The sequence below is a fragment of the Manis javanica genome, chromosome 4 (assembly GCF_040802235.1).
Source record: "Manis javanica isolate MJ-LG chromosome 4, MJ_LKY, whole genome shotgun sequence".
NCBI classification, from domain to species: domain Eukaryota; kingdom Metazoa; phylum Chordata; class Mammalia; order Pholidota; family Manidae; genus Manis; species Manis javanica.
In genome coordinates this window covers 33,502,352-33,519,844 of record NC_133159.1, presented here as the reverse complement: position 1 = coordinate 33,519,844, position 17,493 = coordinate 33,502,352, and the positions used below count along the sequence as shown (strand labels likewise).

The window sequence follows — 17,493 nt, the reverse complement described above, 5'->3', positions numbered from 1 at the left end:
TAGTTCACAGAGGATTCTCAAGTTTACTCCATTAGAGTCCCATTTTTCTACCTCCTGCAGCAGAGGACTCTAGACACACAGAGTTCTTGGAGACCATGAAACCTGAGGAGCTCATTTCAGATATGAGCAAAGTAAGGTCCACAGAAAGGAAGGAAATTGCCCAAAGTCACAAAACAAGTTAGCAAGGTTGAGTTGAATCCAGATCACCTGATGTCAGGTTCTGTGTCCTTCCACAACACAATGCGCAGTATACCATGTCAGCCCCATGAACCATTCGGCCTTCATGCACCAAAGCAGGGGTACATATTGCACTGGCTTACTTTTTAATGGTAGCTACAGATATTCACTGTTTACATGAAGTACTTTGTTTGCCTACATCACTGTGGCATCTACTGTGTCCATGTACCATGTTACTTATAGTTATCATGTCTCATGTTCGTTAGATGTATCCTATTGTGTCTAGTGCCATTATGGGGGATTATATTATCACCTTTTGTTTGCTGACTCTTTGTAGTGAGAGAATTCGTCCATAAGCATTGTCACAGTACTGCATTATTTTTCTGTGGGAAGAAAATGCTCCTGCCCTTTTGCCACCCCACTTGCCGTAAGACTTGTTTTGGCCAGTAGGATGTGAGGAGAGACGTGTGACACTTCTGAGCAGAACCTTTCAGAGCCGTGATGCATTTCAGCCATTGTGCCATTCTCTGTATTATACGAGTGGATGTTCCAGAAAGGGTCTCCTCCTTCAGGTTGGAGCCAAAAATCCAATGGTAGAAGGCCATGCTCCACCTTCAGTTGATGTGGAACATGAGCAATAATGAATTTTCGCTGCCATGATTCGTGACCCTACAGAGTTATCTGTCACTGCCCCACAGTGTAGCAGATTGATGGAGGCAGCCATGCTCCATTCATGAACCACATTGGTTGCACTGACCCTGTACTATGTTGACCTTAAGGCATGCCCTTTCCTCAGCATTGGACATTCTACCCCTGGTCCCGCCTGTGTCCCAATTCACCAGAGCCCCCTATCTCACCCTATCACTTTTAGAAAAGCCCCCTTGATGTCCTTGTTCCTCAGACTGTACACCACAGGGTTGAGCAGGGCAGTGAGGACATTGTAAAGGAGTGAGAACACCTTGTCTCGTTCAGGAGAATAGCTGGAGTTGGGCCTCATGTAGATGTAGGTGGCTGGAGCATAGAAAAACGTGACCACAGTCAGGTGGGAAGCACAGGTAGAGAACACCTTACAGCGACCACGTGTGGACTTGATCTTGAGAATGACCTGGGCAATACGCATGTAGGAGGCTATAATGAGGGAGAGCGGGGTAATAACAATGAACACACTGATGATGAAGTCCACCATCTCAATGAGGTGGGTATCCATGCAGGCCAAGCTTCGCACTGAGGGGCCCTCACAGAAATAGTGGTTGATCATATTTGGCCCACAGTATGGTAGCCTCATGGTGAGGAAAGTATGGATTAGAGAGAAGAAGAAACCACAGGCACAGGTCCCAGCTACCAACTGTGTGCACAGGCCCCAGCTGAGTATCACAGTGTAGCGCAGTGGGTAACAGATGGCCACATATCGGTCATAAGCCATGACCACAAAAATAATGCACTCAGAAAGGCCCAGGGCCCCAAACACATACATCTGCAGCCAACAGGCAGCAAAGGAGATGGTCTGAGAGTGCGCGAGAAGATGCACCAACATCTGGGGCATGGTGGTGTTGACGTAGCCCATATCCAGCAGGGAGAGGACACAGAGGAAGAAGTACATGGGAGTGTGGAGATGCACGTCCAGCCAGATCAGGGTGACGATGAGCCCATTGCCCAGGACGGAGCTCAGGTAGAGGAGAAGGAAGGCCAGGAAGAGCATCCTGTTGGACAGGGGGTCACTGGAGAAGCCCAGCAGGACAAACTCAGAAACCCAGCTTTGGTTTTGCCCTGGAGGCAGCTGCATGGTGGGGCCTGCAAGAGAATCACTCTCATTCAAATGTCATCTAAAGTATGGTTTAACACCCTGAATGCTGGAGGTTGTCAGGCTAGGATCTTGACTCTGGCCTCACTACTCATCTGCTGTCTTGAACAAGTTATTTAACTTCTTTGAGCCTCAGTCCTCGCTGTAAAATGTGGCTTATAATACTGATGTTTCAGGGTTTTTATGAGTAGATGCAGTGTATATGAAGTATATAACACAATGCTTTAAAGTAATTTTTTAAAATTTTACTTTAAAAAAACACAAAATTTTAAAAGTAATAGTAACAGTAAACTGCTCATGTGCAATCTCTCCAGTTTAACTTCCTTCCCCTCAGTGGAGAAACTTGTCACTTACACATGACAATCAATGTGCAGCACATCAGCTTTAGAGGTGGAGTTAAGACTGGGCATAAACTACTACATAACCTTCCACCTCAGAGAACATTTGTCTCCATAGCTAAACGTGTCTCCACCGTCTAAACATTTCTCCCTTGCCAGCTGACAATGTGATGCTTTGTTAGTACTGGGCTCTAGAGAGGCACTGAGCTATGATATCCTCAGGAAGATATGTAGGCTGAGGCTTTAACTCTTCCTCAGTTGCTCAGGGTGAGAGCCAGCAGGCTGCTGGCTGGAAGGGCCAGCAACACTCACCCTGCCTGGTATCAGTGGACCAACGGCAGTCAGACACTCAGGCTGCACTCTCACCAGCGGCCACTTCTGTGCAAACTCTGGCCTCTGCCCAACAGTGGCCTACGGTATATTCCTCCAGTAGTCACACCCTCTTTGGAAAAGGTCTGAACTCAGTTTTATTTTTCTGAAGGTTTGTCATCAGCAGAGCGAGTGAGAGAGGCATCTCCTGAATCCTTAGTCCCTTAATGTGCCCTCTCCTTCAGCCACAAGGCCCTATCCACTTTTTTCTTTCTACTTGAAACTTCTGGATATTCTTGCATCCTCTTTTATCCTTCATGTGGTTCCCTATCTTTTAGTAGGTAGCAATTCTTCATATTAAATTTTTCATGTCACATTATTGGTGTGTTCTCTCTCCTGACAGGATCTTGGCTCATAAGGATGCTAAATCTATGGTGAGTGAGTTTGATAAGGAGCAGAATGTTACACAGTTATAAGATATCTACCCATAAAGCATTAGTTAATTAATCACAAAAGAAAAAAGTAGTAACTATCAGTGAGAAACTGGACATCTGAATGGAGTGACTACAATTAACGTCACCCATAAGAAGCAGACAGACTCAATGTGTCCCCACATGTGAAATCCTAACAATATATCACCTATATATTATTTCAGCCCAAAATGCAAAACCTGAATCATGAGGAAACATCAAAGAAACAAAAATTGAGGAATTCCATAAAATACCTAGTTTCTAATCTTAAAAATGTGTTCATATTATGAATGACAAAGAAAGGCTGGGAATATATAATAGGTACAACAAGGCTGAAAAAACCATAATCAATGCAGTATGTAATTCGGGAAGAAGTAAATAAGATTAGATTACTTAAATGTATCAATATTAAATTTCCTGAATTGGTAACTACTATATAAGAGAATATTCTTATTCTCTTATATCTTAGAAAGTATTCTGAAGTATTAAGGGGTAAGGAACATGATATTTGCAAATTACTTTCAAATAGTTCTGAAATTATAATAACGATGTGACAAATTGTTAAAAATTAATATATGTACCTATGGGACAGAAAGGATTTCTTTGTAGTATTAGTACAACATTCTGTAAATTTGAAGTTATTTTTTAAAAGTTTCAAAAAGTTTTTAATTGTAAATGGTGAATTACATGATCATGAAATGAGACTATCAGCAATTAGGGGAAAATTTTTATAGCCTTAAATATATATATAATAATATAAGAAAGGCTAGAAATTAATCAGCTAATAATGTCCACCTTCAGAAGATTAAAAAAAACTACAAATCAAATCTAAACAGAAGTTGAAGTAGAAGGAAATAATAAAGATCAAAGCAGAAAACAATGCAAAACAAATTTAGAATGGAAAAAATCAACAGAGCCAAAAATTCATTCTTTAAAATAAAATATAAGTACTTAGCAAGACTGATAAAGAAAAAGAAATAAAATATTAATTCTCAACATCAGAAATGAAAAGGGGAGCATTACTACAGATCCTACAGTCATTTAAAAGATAATCTTAAAAGTAATTAACTACTTTATAACAATAAATTTGACAAATCAAATGGACAAGTGTCCTAAAAATCACAAATTATCAAAACTGACACAAGAAGTAATAAAAGTAAGAAGAGTCACTGCCTTCCCGCAAAATTGAAAGTATAATTTAAAACTTTCCTAGAAAGAAAACTCTAGGCTCAGATAGCTTTACTAGTGAATTCTTCTAACATGTATGAGAGGAATAATAGCAATAATAGCAAACTCTTCCGAAGCATAGAAAAAGTGAAAATTTCCTAACTGAACTCAAATTATGAGACAAACATACACTCAATACCAAAAAAATAACAAAGACATTACAAGAGGGAAAACTTATGAAGCAATCTTTCTCATCAACTTTGTTGCCAAGCTACTAAACAATGTAATAGGAAATTGGGTTCAACAATATATAAAAAGGATCATACATCACAGTCAAATTAGGTTTACTACAAGAAATCAAGGTTGCTTAAGCAACCTTGCAATTCATCTAGGAGTGAGGGAGAAAAATTATATAATTAACTCGGTAGATACATAAAGAGTTGGCAAAAGTCAACAAACATTTGATTACAAATAAGCTTCTTAGCAAACTGGGAATATAAGAGAAACTTCTCAATGTGATAAATATAATCTGCAATAAGAGAAGAAGCAACCTACAGCAAATGTAATAGTGAAGGGTGAAATACCAATAATTTTCTCTCTGACACTGGAAGTGAAACAAAAATGTTCACTATTACCACTTCTTTAACCATTGCACTGGTGGGTCATAGCCAGCGAAACAAGTCAAGAGAAACAGATTTAAGGCCAAAGGCTCACAAAGGAGGACATAAAACTGTCATTATCTGCCAACCACATATTGGTGGGTACAAAATCTAAAGAACCCAAAGTTGAACTGAAATTCATAAGCAAATACAAAAAATTCAATGTATTTCTCTATAGTGGCAACCACAGAATAATTAATAAGAGCATTTAAAATCAAATATGTAATACAAAGTCTAATGAAGTATGTGTAGGAAAACATTATTTAGAAAAATTGAAGATACCCAAGTATTGAGGAATATGCCATGTTCATGCATGGGTTGGACAATTCAACATTATAAAGACAAAATTGAGTTATAGATTCAATACAATCCCAGTCAAAACTCTAGCATATTTTCTACAGATATTTATAACCTGGTCATAAAATTTATATGGAAATTGTGAAGAATCCTGGAGAAGAAAACCAAACCTGGAGGACTTACCAGATATTAAGACTTACTACCATAATTAAATGAGTGTGAAATTGACACAAGAATAAAAAACCAGACCTAAGGAACAGAATACAAACCAGAGCAGACCACGAATATACAGTTGTCTGATTTATGACAAAGTTGAGCATACCTAGCAATGGGGAAAGATGGTCTTTCAATAAATTCCACATGATGTGGATTTTCATGTAGGAAAATAAATGTGGGTCCTACCTCACATGGTAGCCAAAAATCAATTCAGGATGTATTCTAGATTTAAATGGTAAAGATAAAACAATAAAATGTTTCGTATCAAAAACAGAAACCTATCAACATCACCTTGGGGTAGGCAGAGATTTCTCAGATAAGACATAAAAAGCCCTAAACCATAGAGAAAAAAATGACAAAGCAAATTGTAGTGAACTGAAGAACTTAAAATATTTGTATCCAGAATAAGTGAAGAACCCCTAAAAATTAACAAACCAAAAAAAAGCTACCCAACAGAAGAGTGGGCAAAGGATTTGAAAATACACCTGACAGTGAAAAAGAAAAAAAACAGAAGACATCTTACAAAAGAGGCTGTATATATCGCCACTAATAAAGTGAAAAGATGCTCAGCATCATTAGTCATCCAGCAATTGCAAGTGAAAACTACAGGGGAACAAAACTACACACCCACCAGAAGGCTAAAATAAAAGCCACCTAGTATCCTGCATGTCTCTTCTCCTGTCCCCTCCAGGCTCCACCTAGGTCCTCAGCATGGAGGAGCTCCACCAGCTGCATGCACAACGGCCAGCACACTCAGGAGTACATCCACTTTGGGACTCAGCACAGGTGTCATCTCCCGAGCAAGATTTCCCTGACCTGTCCCACCACCTCCCACTCCCAGCCCTGCACTCGATGCTGCCTCTGTTTCTCACACCCCGGTGCTTACTTGCAAGTTATAATCTTAGTAGGCTTAGAGGATTCTTATACAAAGTTTGAGATACAGTGTCTCAGGAGAACTTTCTTCTCCTCCTGTTAACGCCCACTAATTGAGTTGGCATGTCTGGAATAAACTGTGGATATGTGGGTGAGTTGATAATCTCTGTTGCAATAATAGCAATAGATAACACATAATGAATAATTTCCATATGCCAGGCATTATTACACTAACTTTATCTCATCATCACATTCATTGAGGTGAAAGTACCATAACATCCATTGTACAGATGAAAATACAAAGGCACAGAGAACAAGTGATGGGTTCTAAATTACGTGTTTTGTGTGGTGGACCTGGAGTTTGAATGGAGTGGCGGCAGTCTGGAGCCAAGCCAACTCTTAATCATTATCCTCTCCTGCTTCAGCAGACAGGCTCTACGTGGGAGGGGCGAAGAATGCAAACTTGCCCCACCCCCAATTTGAGCTTTTGAGTTTGGGGTCCAAGAACCATGGCCTCTGAGGTATGGCCTCCAGGCAGGAAGGACCAGAATCCTCCTAGGACAAATGGCTGAAGCAGCAGCCACAACCGTCTCACAGGATACTTTCACCCGTCTGCTCCCGTTGTGTGCATGTGAGAAGCCAAGGAATGCGTTGGAATCAGAAGGAATCAGCGGAAGGGACTTGGGGAATTATTGCCATTATGGAACTTAATAAATTTTTGTAAAAGCCTGTTTTAGTCAAACATGATTTGCACGGAATGAAGGACATCATTTAGTTAAAAAAAAAAAAACTCGTCTAAGATTCTGTGAGCCCATCACTATCCGTCTGGAAGTGCAATGCCCAAGGTCTCTACAGAGCAGGGGAGTGGGCGTCTCAGGGGTCCGAATCTCCAGAGCCATCCGTGTCCCTGCTCAAACTTTCCCCATCATTGTCCTTTCAGGGACAGTCTCTCAGGGAGACATGGAGATCCGTGACTCAGGAAGGTGTATTATTCACTTCTATGTTTCTAGCACCTAGACATGGCTTCACACAGAGAAACTGTCAGTATTTGTTAAATGAATAAAGGAAAGAAAGGAGGGGGTCTGGGAAGAAGGAACTAATGGGAGGGGCCTGAACTGGGAGGGCGGGAAGAACACAGGGCAGTGAAGAGAAGGGGCCAGAGTGATACTGGGCTGTGGGCACAGAGAGGACCCGGGGACTGGGGGCCTGGCCACCTCTGACCTCTGGCCCCCACAGATGCCGGGATCCTGCCCGCAGCCCCAAGCCCAGCTTCCATCTCACCCCTCAGGGATCCGCAGAAACAAGTCGTGGAGAGGCTGCCATTTGCTCTGAAGAGAAGGAGCCTGAGCAGGAAGCCTCCCGGGCAGCTGCGTGCAGGGAGCCGGGATTCCGGGCAGCCCCGTGCCCGGAGGAGCCCTGCATTTCCGAGGGCGGAGGGGGAAGCCGGCCTTCTCTCCACGGGAAGCTCTCTGCGCGCGGCCAGGCAGCCTTGGCTCCGGAAGGCCCTGCTGTCGGGTCCTGAGGCACAAGGAGGGAGCCCGCTGTCCCCAAGCTCCGCGCCGTGGGCCAGGCTGCTGCGGCTTTATGATCCTGTCTCCTCAGCAGGCTTTCCGGGGAGAGCTCACAAGGGCCACCCCTTTGCCTCCTGCCGCCACCACCCCTGTCCCCAGGGGGAAGCCACGATGGGATTCCCTGAGTGTTGTCAACAGAACCCGACAGGGAGGACGCCCTTGGGGACAGAGCAGGAGCAAACAACACCCACGAGGGGAGGTGGGGAGGTGGGGAGGTGGGGACAGGACTATTTCCTTTCCCAGACTATTTCCTTTCCCAGACTTCTGAGGGCTGTGACCAGCTCCTGGGAGAGGGGCTGGCACTGGGCACCTTGTAGAAGTGCCAGGAACTGAAGGCCTCATTCTGATTCTCCTGTCACCTCCCCAACCCCTGGGCCCTGACCTGTCCATTCAACCATGTTTGAGTCGCACCTCTATTCCTTCCTGAACAACTTGGGCAAGTGAAAATCCCCCTCCATTTCCTACTAGTCCGATACCCTGGACGAATCACCTAACGTCTCTGATGATAATTTAGACTTGACTGTGGAGCGCTCACCTACACCAGGTCTTGAATCAGTCCTGGCAAAAAACATGTGAGTCTCAGCCGCAGGTTACATGCACGGAGGCTGAGGCCCAGGGGCGTGAGAAACTGCCCAGCGCTCGTATCTACTAAGGGCAGAGCCAGAGTTTGAATCAGGATCTACCAGATTCTACTGCCTGTTCTCTTAAACTTGCTGTTATGCTGCCTCAGCTTTCTCCTCTGTAAAATGTTAATAATAATTTCTAGTGATGACTAATGCCGGGGTTTCTGGGAGAATTCGATGAGAAGATGCTGAAAACCCTGCCCAAGCCTCCATGACCGAGTTCCCTCCTTCCTTCTATCAGGCCTCAGCTCCCCATCTACCCAGAATGGGAAGGTTGGGCTCTGACGTCCCTCCTGCTCAGCTTCCACCACAGCCAATTGTTTTGAAATTTCAGTAATGTTGTGAGGTGGCTGTTAATCAAAGCCATGATGCAAGGTAAATTGTAGAAAATACAATCAAATAAATTACATTAAAAACAAAGACCAAGGGACATGAAGGAATTACACTAAATAAAATAAGTCAGAAAAAGAGAAATACTTTATGATCTCACCTATTTGTGGAAATCTAAAAACACTGAGCTGATAGAAACAGAGGGTTTGGAAAGGGATCGAGGGGTATTATGATTAGTACACATGGTTTAGGGGAGATCATGCGGCAGAAAGCATAACACAGAGAAGACAAATAGTGACTCTGTGGCATCTTACTGTACTGATGGGTGGGGTCTTCAATGGGGCACGGGGGGGACTTGACAGTATGAGTGAATGTAGTAACCACAATGTTTTTCATGTGAAACCTTCTAAGAGTATATATCAATGATACTGTAATAAAAAAAAAGAAAGAAACAGAGGTGCTGTGTGTTCAGGGAAATGAGAAGATGTAAGTGTAAGAGTACAAGCTCTCATTGATGAAACAAATAAATTCCTGGGGTATAATACAGAACACAGTGACTATAGGTAGGAATAATGTGCTGTATAATTTCAAGTGGCCCTTAGAGGAGAGCTTTAAAGTCCTAATCATAAGAACAACAAAATGGTGATTATATAGGGGTAAGGATGTGCTGACTAATATTTTTGTGCTAAACACTTCACAAAATATACATGTATCAAATCATGTTTTATATCTTCAGGCTACACAATGTGATATGTCAATTGTACTTCAACAATTTGTGGGGGAGAAAGAAAAAATCAGCTTATAAAATGAAAAAAAAACAAAGGTGAAAAACAAGTGTTCAAAACCCTTCATATCCCAATTATTCTACAACACTTTACTCTTTTCTGCATTCTAGAAGTTATTTGCATCTACTGGATTTCTTTGGTGGAAATTCTCTCTAATGGTGTTTATCTGGGCATCTTTTGAAACCCTGAGTTCAGTGACATCATTCTGTAAGCTGGAAATCAGCTACAGTGGGTGATTTACACCATGGAAATCGGCAAACAATATGAATCAGAACCTTTTCCTCTCCTTCCAAGACTAACAATTAAATACTTACCAGCACATGATGGCCTCCAGTCCTGAGTCCTGGGAATCCAGAGCTCTCAGGCCACTCTAGAGCTGGAGGCATTCCACTCTGCTGCTGGCCGGAGCTGCTGGAGCCCTCAGTGAGCGGCCCTCGTCCAGGAGAGGCGGACCCAGAAGGTCAGGCCTTCTTGGTCCAGGTCTCCCTGCCTCGCTCAACAGAGGCCCCCAGACCTTTTCCTCAGAACCATAACAAATGATGACCATCCTTGCCCTGCACCAGGGCCCTAACTCTTCTCACACATGTCACAAAGCCTCCTTCAGCCCTGAAGAGGTAGTCTACAATCCCTATTGGATGGATGAGGAAAGTGGGCTCACAGAAGTGCAGTGACTTGCCATGGTAGGAAGCCACCGAGGATCATAGACAGCATGATACTCGGGTCACTCTGACTTTCGAAATGACAGGTTTACTTAAAGACTGCCAAGCATGGTACTATTCTCCTTTTCCCAGAAAATGAAATCTGACCAGCTAGAGTTGAGGGATTTGGCAATGCCATGCGGCTACACAATTGCAGATCTGGCACCAGAACACTGGCAAGTGCCTGCTGGCTGGGGCTGTGTCCATGGTGGCACGTGCATCACTGTTGAAGTCTCCTCTAAAGGCTGCGCCTGAACCCCAGCTGACATCCCTCTGCTGGCCCGAGAGCTGGTCGTGACGCACAGTGGGGGAAGGGCGAGCCAGCCCAGATGTGGCCAAGAAGAAGAAGACTGGACTCCAGAGGCTTCACGATGAGCCAAGCAGGCCCACAGGCCTCAGGGAGAACAGGGTGGGCTCGTGCAGAGGGGGCAGCTGGGGCAGGGGCAGTCCTGACAGCTGGGACTCTCTACTAGGCTCCTGGCTGAGAACACCTCTGGAAGGAACCGCAGGAGCTCGCTGTCATTCCCTAAGACAGGTGCCCCAGGACGTTTTCTGGGATTGTGTTGGAGGCAGCTGAAGGGAATAGCAGGACATGGTGATGATGTAATGATAATGGTAATAATTTTGGGCTGGAAAATAGGTATGAGTGGGGTGGAAAGAGAAAAAGGCCAGGAAAGTCCATTAAAAAGACCCAGAGTTAATGAGTTAACCAGTTAAAACTCAAAAAGCCATGAACAACTTGGGCTGCAATGTTTGAAAGTTCCCAGTATAAAGGAGGGGACCTAAGCATAGCCATTTCTTTGTTGTGTTAACCATGCAGGCCCAGTTTATTCTTTAACTTTACCTATATGCTGGTTTTTTTCTCCTTTGGCCCTAGTCAAGTAGTTTACAACCTAGGCAATTAATTTAGCATGCACGCCCAGCCATAAATAACATAGCAAAAGGCAGGAAGTTAAGAAGTAAGATTCTTAACTTACTCTTTAACATTCAGACAGTAATGCAGCCAACCTTGGGGGCTGGACAGTTGTCTTGTTTGATATTCTCCCAGACCAAGATGCCAGTTTTCCCAGGGAGAAATCAGAGCAGGAAGTTTATGTTGTTAAGTTAATTCTAAATATTCAAAGCCACTTAAAAAGTCTGCATCCCCAGTTCTTAGTCACATTCCTGAAGAATCCTTTGAAGGGGGAACCCCCAAACTATTGGGGTGCTCCTCTCTCTGAGGTCACCTGGACTTTCCAAGTGCAGAATCTTTTAACTTAAAAGTCTCTTTTCAACTTTTCAGGGTGCTCCTTCTCCTGTTTCTCTTAGTTCACCTGCACTTTTTCTCTAAGTAACTTTAAATAAAACGTTTACTTTGCTTCACTACCGTGCCTCAGCCCTTCAATTCGTTATTGCAGTGGGGTGAAGGACCATGGAAAATACACAACGCTCCCCAACAATAACAACCACAGTAGCAGTAGGGATGATAATAGCAAAACCTTACAGGGTGTTGTTCCTAGTTGCCTGGTATTCTTCTAAGTGCCTTGCTTACAATAGCCCATTAATACTCAAAACATCCCAATGAAATAGTGTTATCATCATCATTTTGCAGGTGAGGAAACCAAATCCTAGAGATTTAGCAATGTGACAAATGTCCTACAGCCCCTTACTGGCAATCTAGGCTTTAGCAGGTGATGTGATGCTTAAAAGTTAACAGCCAAAGCTCCAGAAAGAAAGGAGGGAAAAAAAAATAATTCATGCCTGATTCATATCCTTGGCAGCCTTGATGAGTCACAGTCCAAATTGCTGAGCCCATGCATAACTTCTGTCCCTGCTGCTTTCTTCGTGAGCCCTTTGAGCAATGATGGTGGTGGCTGGAAAGAGACTGAAATCCACACACTGGATTATCCTACCCCTTTGATCGTGAGCATTCACGTGGGACTCAAATATCATCACATTCTTTGACAGTTAAAGAGAACTCTCTACATATCCCTTCCCCAGACCTTGTTCTCACAAATTTTCCAATCACACTCCTTGCAAGTCCCTGACCATCCAGCCAAACCATCGGCCACAGTCCGTTAGTAAATACAGAACGTCACATCTGGCCAGTTTTCTTTCCAAACAAAATGAACCACCAAGTGCCCTGCTTTATGTTCTGTCCCCTGGGAGGATTTCATTCCATCACTGGGCTTCAGGTATGTTTCAGAAAGGAGCTATGGGAGTGCAGCTGTCCACTTTCATGCGGTGCCTTTCTGTCATGCAGAACCATATGTAATTCAGGCCTGAATTTTCTCTTTCTCATCAACATATCATAGGGAACTCCCCTTGAGACCTCAGGTGCAGGCTGTGCAGGGCAATGCAGAAGCAGTAGGGCATTGAGGCCACTTCTTCATGCCAACTACTTGGACCTGCAGGGACTGCTGGAGTCCAGTGTCATTCATACCACTTCCATTTGATGATGACTGTGTTTGCCAACTATTGACTTGGAAAATCAGAAAACATCAAGTTCACAGTGGGAGTTCAGGTCACATGATAATTTGGGGTACCATGGTTAAGTGTTCAGTTTCTACTAAGCCCAATAGCAAGTCAAAAACTGTTTCTCAAAGGAAGAGTAGCAATCCTCAGAGGACAGGAGGCTTTGCTCCAATATCCTAAAGGTCTGTGCTGTGACTCACTTGTACAGCCCTGTCAAAGGTTCAAACCATGTATCTCTATCTGCCACAGACACTTCAAGCACCATCAGGTCTGCTGGATGCAGTGATCCAAATGGAAGAGCAGCTTGCACAGAGCCTGGACCTACTGCAAAACCTTCTCTTCTGGACTTCATTCAAACCCAGAGGCTTCTCAGACCACTCAGTAAGTGCTCTCTGGTAGCACACCCAAATGAGGACTGTGTTGCCTCCAAATCCAAGGAGGCGCAGTAGGCATTGTGCCTCTTTGCTTGGCGCTAGGAGAGGCCAGAAGCAACAACTTAGGCTTCACCTCAGAAGGGATGTCTTGACAGGTACCAACACTGGATTCCAACAGCAAGCCAAAAACTGTTCTCACTGAGGTGGAAAGTCCCTGGATTTTTGTTGGATTTATTTTCCACCCTCTGACATTCTAATGCCTTACCTTTACCATTACTATTACGGCTACTTCCTGCTTACCGGGTCCAAGCATAATACCATCAATGTAACAGACCAGACTGATGTCTTTTGGAAGCAAAAGTCAATCAAGGTCCCTGAGGACTAAATTGTGACATAGGGCTGCAGCGTGCAGACACTCTTGAAGAAGAATAGTGTTTTTCTGCTCTTGTACCCATTATCACACTGTATGATCATCACCGCTATGTAGTGTGTCAGCATCTGGGGGATGAGTGTCCGTTTGCTCACAGTGTCTTCTATGTCCTTACCACCTGCAAGCCCCAAAAGAGTCATCAACCCAGGCACTTACACTAAGCCTTCAAGGACAAGATTCCTATCACTCTGTTTCAAAGAACGGAGACAGAGAGAAAGTTATCCAAATCATTTTATGATGCAAGTTTTTCCTTGACACCAAAACTAAATGAAGACATAAAAGAAAAGCAAATCACAGACTCATCTCACTTATGAACCCAAATGAAAAAATCACAAATCCTCCATTCTAAAACAACAAACCTATGAAAACCAATTCCTTTCATAACTTATTTAGAGGTTATCACCCAGCAAATCTGGCAAAACCTGATTTGAAGTAACTTGGTTTGAACATTTATACACTTTGGTACAGAGGGATATTAGCCTTTAATTTCCTTTTTTTTGTGTGTGGCGTCCTTGTCTGGTTTTGATATTACAGTGATGCTGGCCTCATAGAATGAGTTTGGAAGTATTCCCTCCTCTTCTACTTTTTGGAAAACTTTAAGGAGGATGGGTATTGCCTCTTCTTTAAATGTTTGATAAAATTCTGCTGTGAAGACCTCTGTTCCATCGGTTTGTTCTTAGGTAGTTTCTGTGATTGCCAATTCGATTTCATTGCTGGCAATCGGTCAGTTCAGATTTTCTGTTTCTTCCTTGGTCAGCCTTGGAAGGTTGTATTTTTCTAGAAAGTTATACATTTCTTCTAAGCTATCCAATTTGTTGACTTATAATTTTCATAGTGTTCTCTAATAATTCTCTGTATTTCTGTGGTGTCTGTAGTGATTTTTCCTTTCTCATTTCTGATTCTGTTTATGTGTGCACTCTTTTTTTCTTGATAACTCTGGATAGGGGTTTCTCTATTTTGTTTCTTTTCTCAAAGAACCAGCTCCTTGTTGCATTGCTTCTTTCTATTTGTTTTATTCTTCTCAATTTTATTTATTTCTGCTCTGTTCTTTATTCTCCCTCCTACTGACTTTGGGCTTCATTTGCTCTTTTTCTAATTTCATTAATTGTGACTTTATACTGTTAATTTAAGATTGTTCTTCTCTCTTGAGGTAAGCCTGAATTGCTATATGCTTTCCTCTTAAATTGCCTTTGCTGTGTCCCACAGGTTTTTGGCTGTGAACTGTTGTTTTCATTTGTCTCTCTATACTGCTTGATCTTTGTTTTAATTTGGTCATTGATCCATTGATTATTTAGGAGCATGTTGTTAAGCGTCCATGTATTTGTGGCCATTTTTGTTTCCTTTACATACTTTATTTCTAACTTCATACCTTTGTGGTCTAAGAAGCTGGTTGGTACAATTTCAATGCTTCTGAATTTACCGAGGCTCTTTTTATTGCCTAATATGTCATCTCTTCTGGAAAACATCCCATGTACACATGAGAAGAATGCGTATCCTGCTGCTTTTGAGTGGTTTTCTGTAGATGTCTGTAAGGTCTGTCTGTTCTAATGTATTTTATAGTGCCACTGTCTCCTAACTTATTTTCTGTCTTGTTGATCTGTCCTTTGGAGTGAGTGGTGTGTTGGAGTCTCCTAAAATGAAAGCACTGCATTCTATTTCCCCCTTAATTCCTTTAGTATTTGTTTCACATATTTAGGTGATCCAATGTTGGGGGAATAGATATTTGTAATGGTTATATCCTCTTGTTGGGCTGACCCCTTTATCTTATGTAATGTCCTCCTTTGTCTCTTGTTGCTGTCTTTGTTTTGAAAACGCTTATATCTGATACAGGTACTGCTACTCCTGCTTTTGTTCTCCCTATCATTTGCATGAAATATCTTTTTCCATCCCTTCACCTTTAGTCTGTGCATGTGTTTAGGTTTAAAGTCTCTTGTAGACAACATACAGCTGGGTCTTGTTCTTTTAAATATATTCTGTAACTGTATATCTTTTAATTGGTACATTCAGTCCATTCACATTGATGGTGATTCTCAATAGACATTTACTTATTTGCATTGCAGACTTTAGATTTGTGGTTACCAAAGGTTCAAGGACAGCTTCCTTACTATCTAACAGTCTGTCTTAACTCACTTATTATCCTATTTCAAACACAATCTAAAGGTTCTTTTTCTCCTCCACTTCTTCTTTTTCTTCCTCCTCCACTCTTTATATATTAGGTGTCATATTCTGTACTCTTTCTGTATCCCCTGGCTAACTTTGTGAGTACTTGATTTGATTTTGTATTTGCTTAGTAATTAATTGGTCTACTCCCTATACTTTTTTTTTTTACCCTCGTGATGACTATTTAGCCTTAGGAGCAGTTCCATCTGGAGCAGTCCCTTTAAGACACACTCTAAGGGGGGTGGAGCCAGGATGGCGGTGTGAGTAGAGCAGCGGAACTCTCCTCCCAAAACCACATAGAATTATGAAAATATAACAAAGACAACTCTTCCTGAAATAGAGACCAGAGGACACAGGACAACATCCAGACCACATCCACACCTGTGAGAATCCAGCACCTCGCGAAGGGGGTAAGATACAAGCCCCGGCCAGGCGGGACCCGAGCGCCCCTCCCCCTGGCTCCCTGCGGGTGGAAAGAAACCGGAGCGGTTTTTTTTTCTTTTTTGGTGAGTGCTTTTTGGAACCCTTAAAGGGACAAGGACCCCAATACCAGGGAAACAGGGGAGTAAGACCAGTGAGCGGGTGCCTGAGACCGGCTCCTGAGGACAAAGAAAATTGCGCGTTTTTCCCTTTTATTTTGGCGAGTACTTTTTGGAAGCCTTAAAGGGACAGGGACCCCAATACTAGGGAAACAGGGCAGCAAGACCGGTGAGCGGGTGCCTGAGACTGGCGCCTGAGGATGAAGAAAATCATGCATTTTTCCCTTTTTTTTGGCGAGTGCTTTTTGGAAGCCTTAAAGGGACAGAGACCCCAATACGAGGGAAACATGGCAGCAAGACCGGTGAGTGGGTGCCTGAGACTGGTGCCTGAGGACAAAGAATAATGCGTGTTTTTCCCTTTTTTTTTGACGAGTGCTTTTTGGAAGCCTTAAAGGGACAGGGAACCCAATACGAGGGAAACAGGGCAGAAAGACCGGTGAGCGGGTGCCTGAGACCAGCGCCTGAGGACAAAGAAAATCGCACCTTTTTCCCTTTTTTTTGGCGAGTGCTTTTCGGAAGCCTTAAAGGGACAGGGACCCCAATACTAGGGAAACAGGACAGCGAGAACAGTGAGCGGGTGTCTAAGACCGGCGCCTGAGGACAAAGAAAATCACGCGTTTTTCCCTTTTTTTCTGGCGAGTGCTTTTTGGAAGCCTTCAGGGGACAGGGACCCCAATACTAGGGAAACAGGGCAGGGAGACCAGTGTGCAGGTGCCTGAGACTGGCGCCTGAGGACAAAGAAAATAACGCGTTTTTTTCCTTTTTTTTTTTTTTCCTCTTTCGTTGTTGCTGTTGTTGTTTTGGTTTGGAGAGTACTTTTTGGAAGTCTTAAAGGAGCAGGACAGGACACTTAGCCCAGAGGAAGGGAATCTGGGGATCGCTGGGCACTCTAACTACCTGGGCAACAGGGAGCACAGAGGCCCATTACGGAGATAAATAGCCTCCTGGCCACTCCCCCTCCAACGGGGCTCCACCATTTTGGAGGAGCAGCCCCAGCCAGGTCACGCCCACAGCAACAGCGGAGATAAACTCCATAGCAACCAGACAGGTAGCAGAAGTCCTGTCTGCGCACAGCTGCCAAGCATAAGCCACTAGAGGTCGCTATTCTCCCAGGAAAGGAGGCCACAAACCAACAAGAAGGAAAGCTCTTCCAGCTGTCACTCATACCAGCTCTGCAAACTATCTCTATCACCATGAAAAGGCAAAACAACAGGCAGACAAA

General features: G+C 43.3%; 1 protein-coding gene across 1 annotated transcript; it reads right to left on the bottom strand.

Moving 5' to 3' along the window:
• Positions 1-1,030: 1,030 nt before the first annotated feature.
• Positions 1,031-1,960, bottom strand: LOC108409604 (olfactory receptor 2A12-like). The gene has a single exon (XM_037002365.2). It carries the CDS (start codon positions 1,958-1,960, stop codon positions 1,031-1,033), a length of 930 nt encoding a protein of 309 aa, XP_036858260.2.
• Between the last annotated feature and the right edge of the window lie 15,533 nt (positions 1,961-17,493).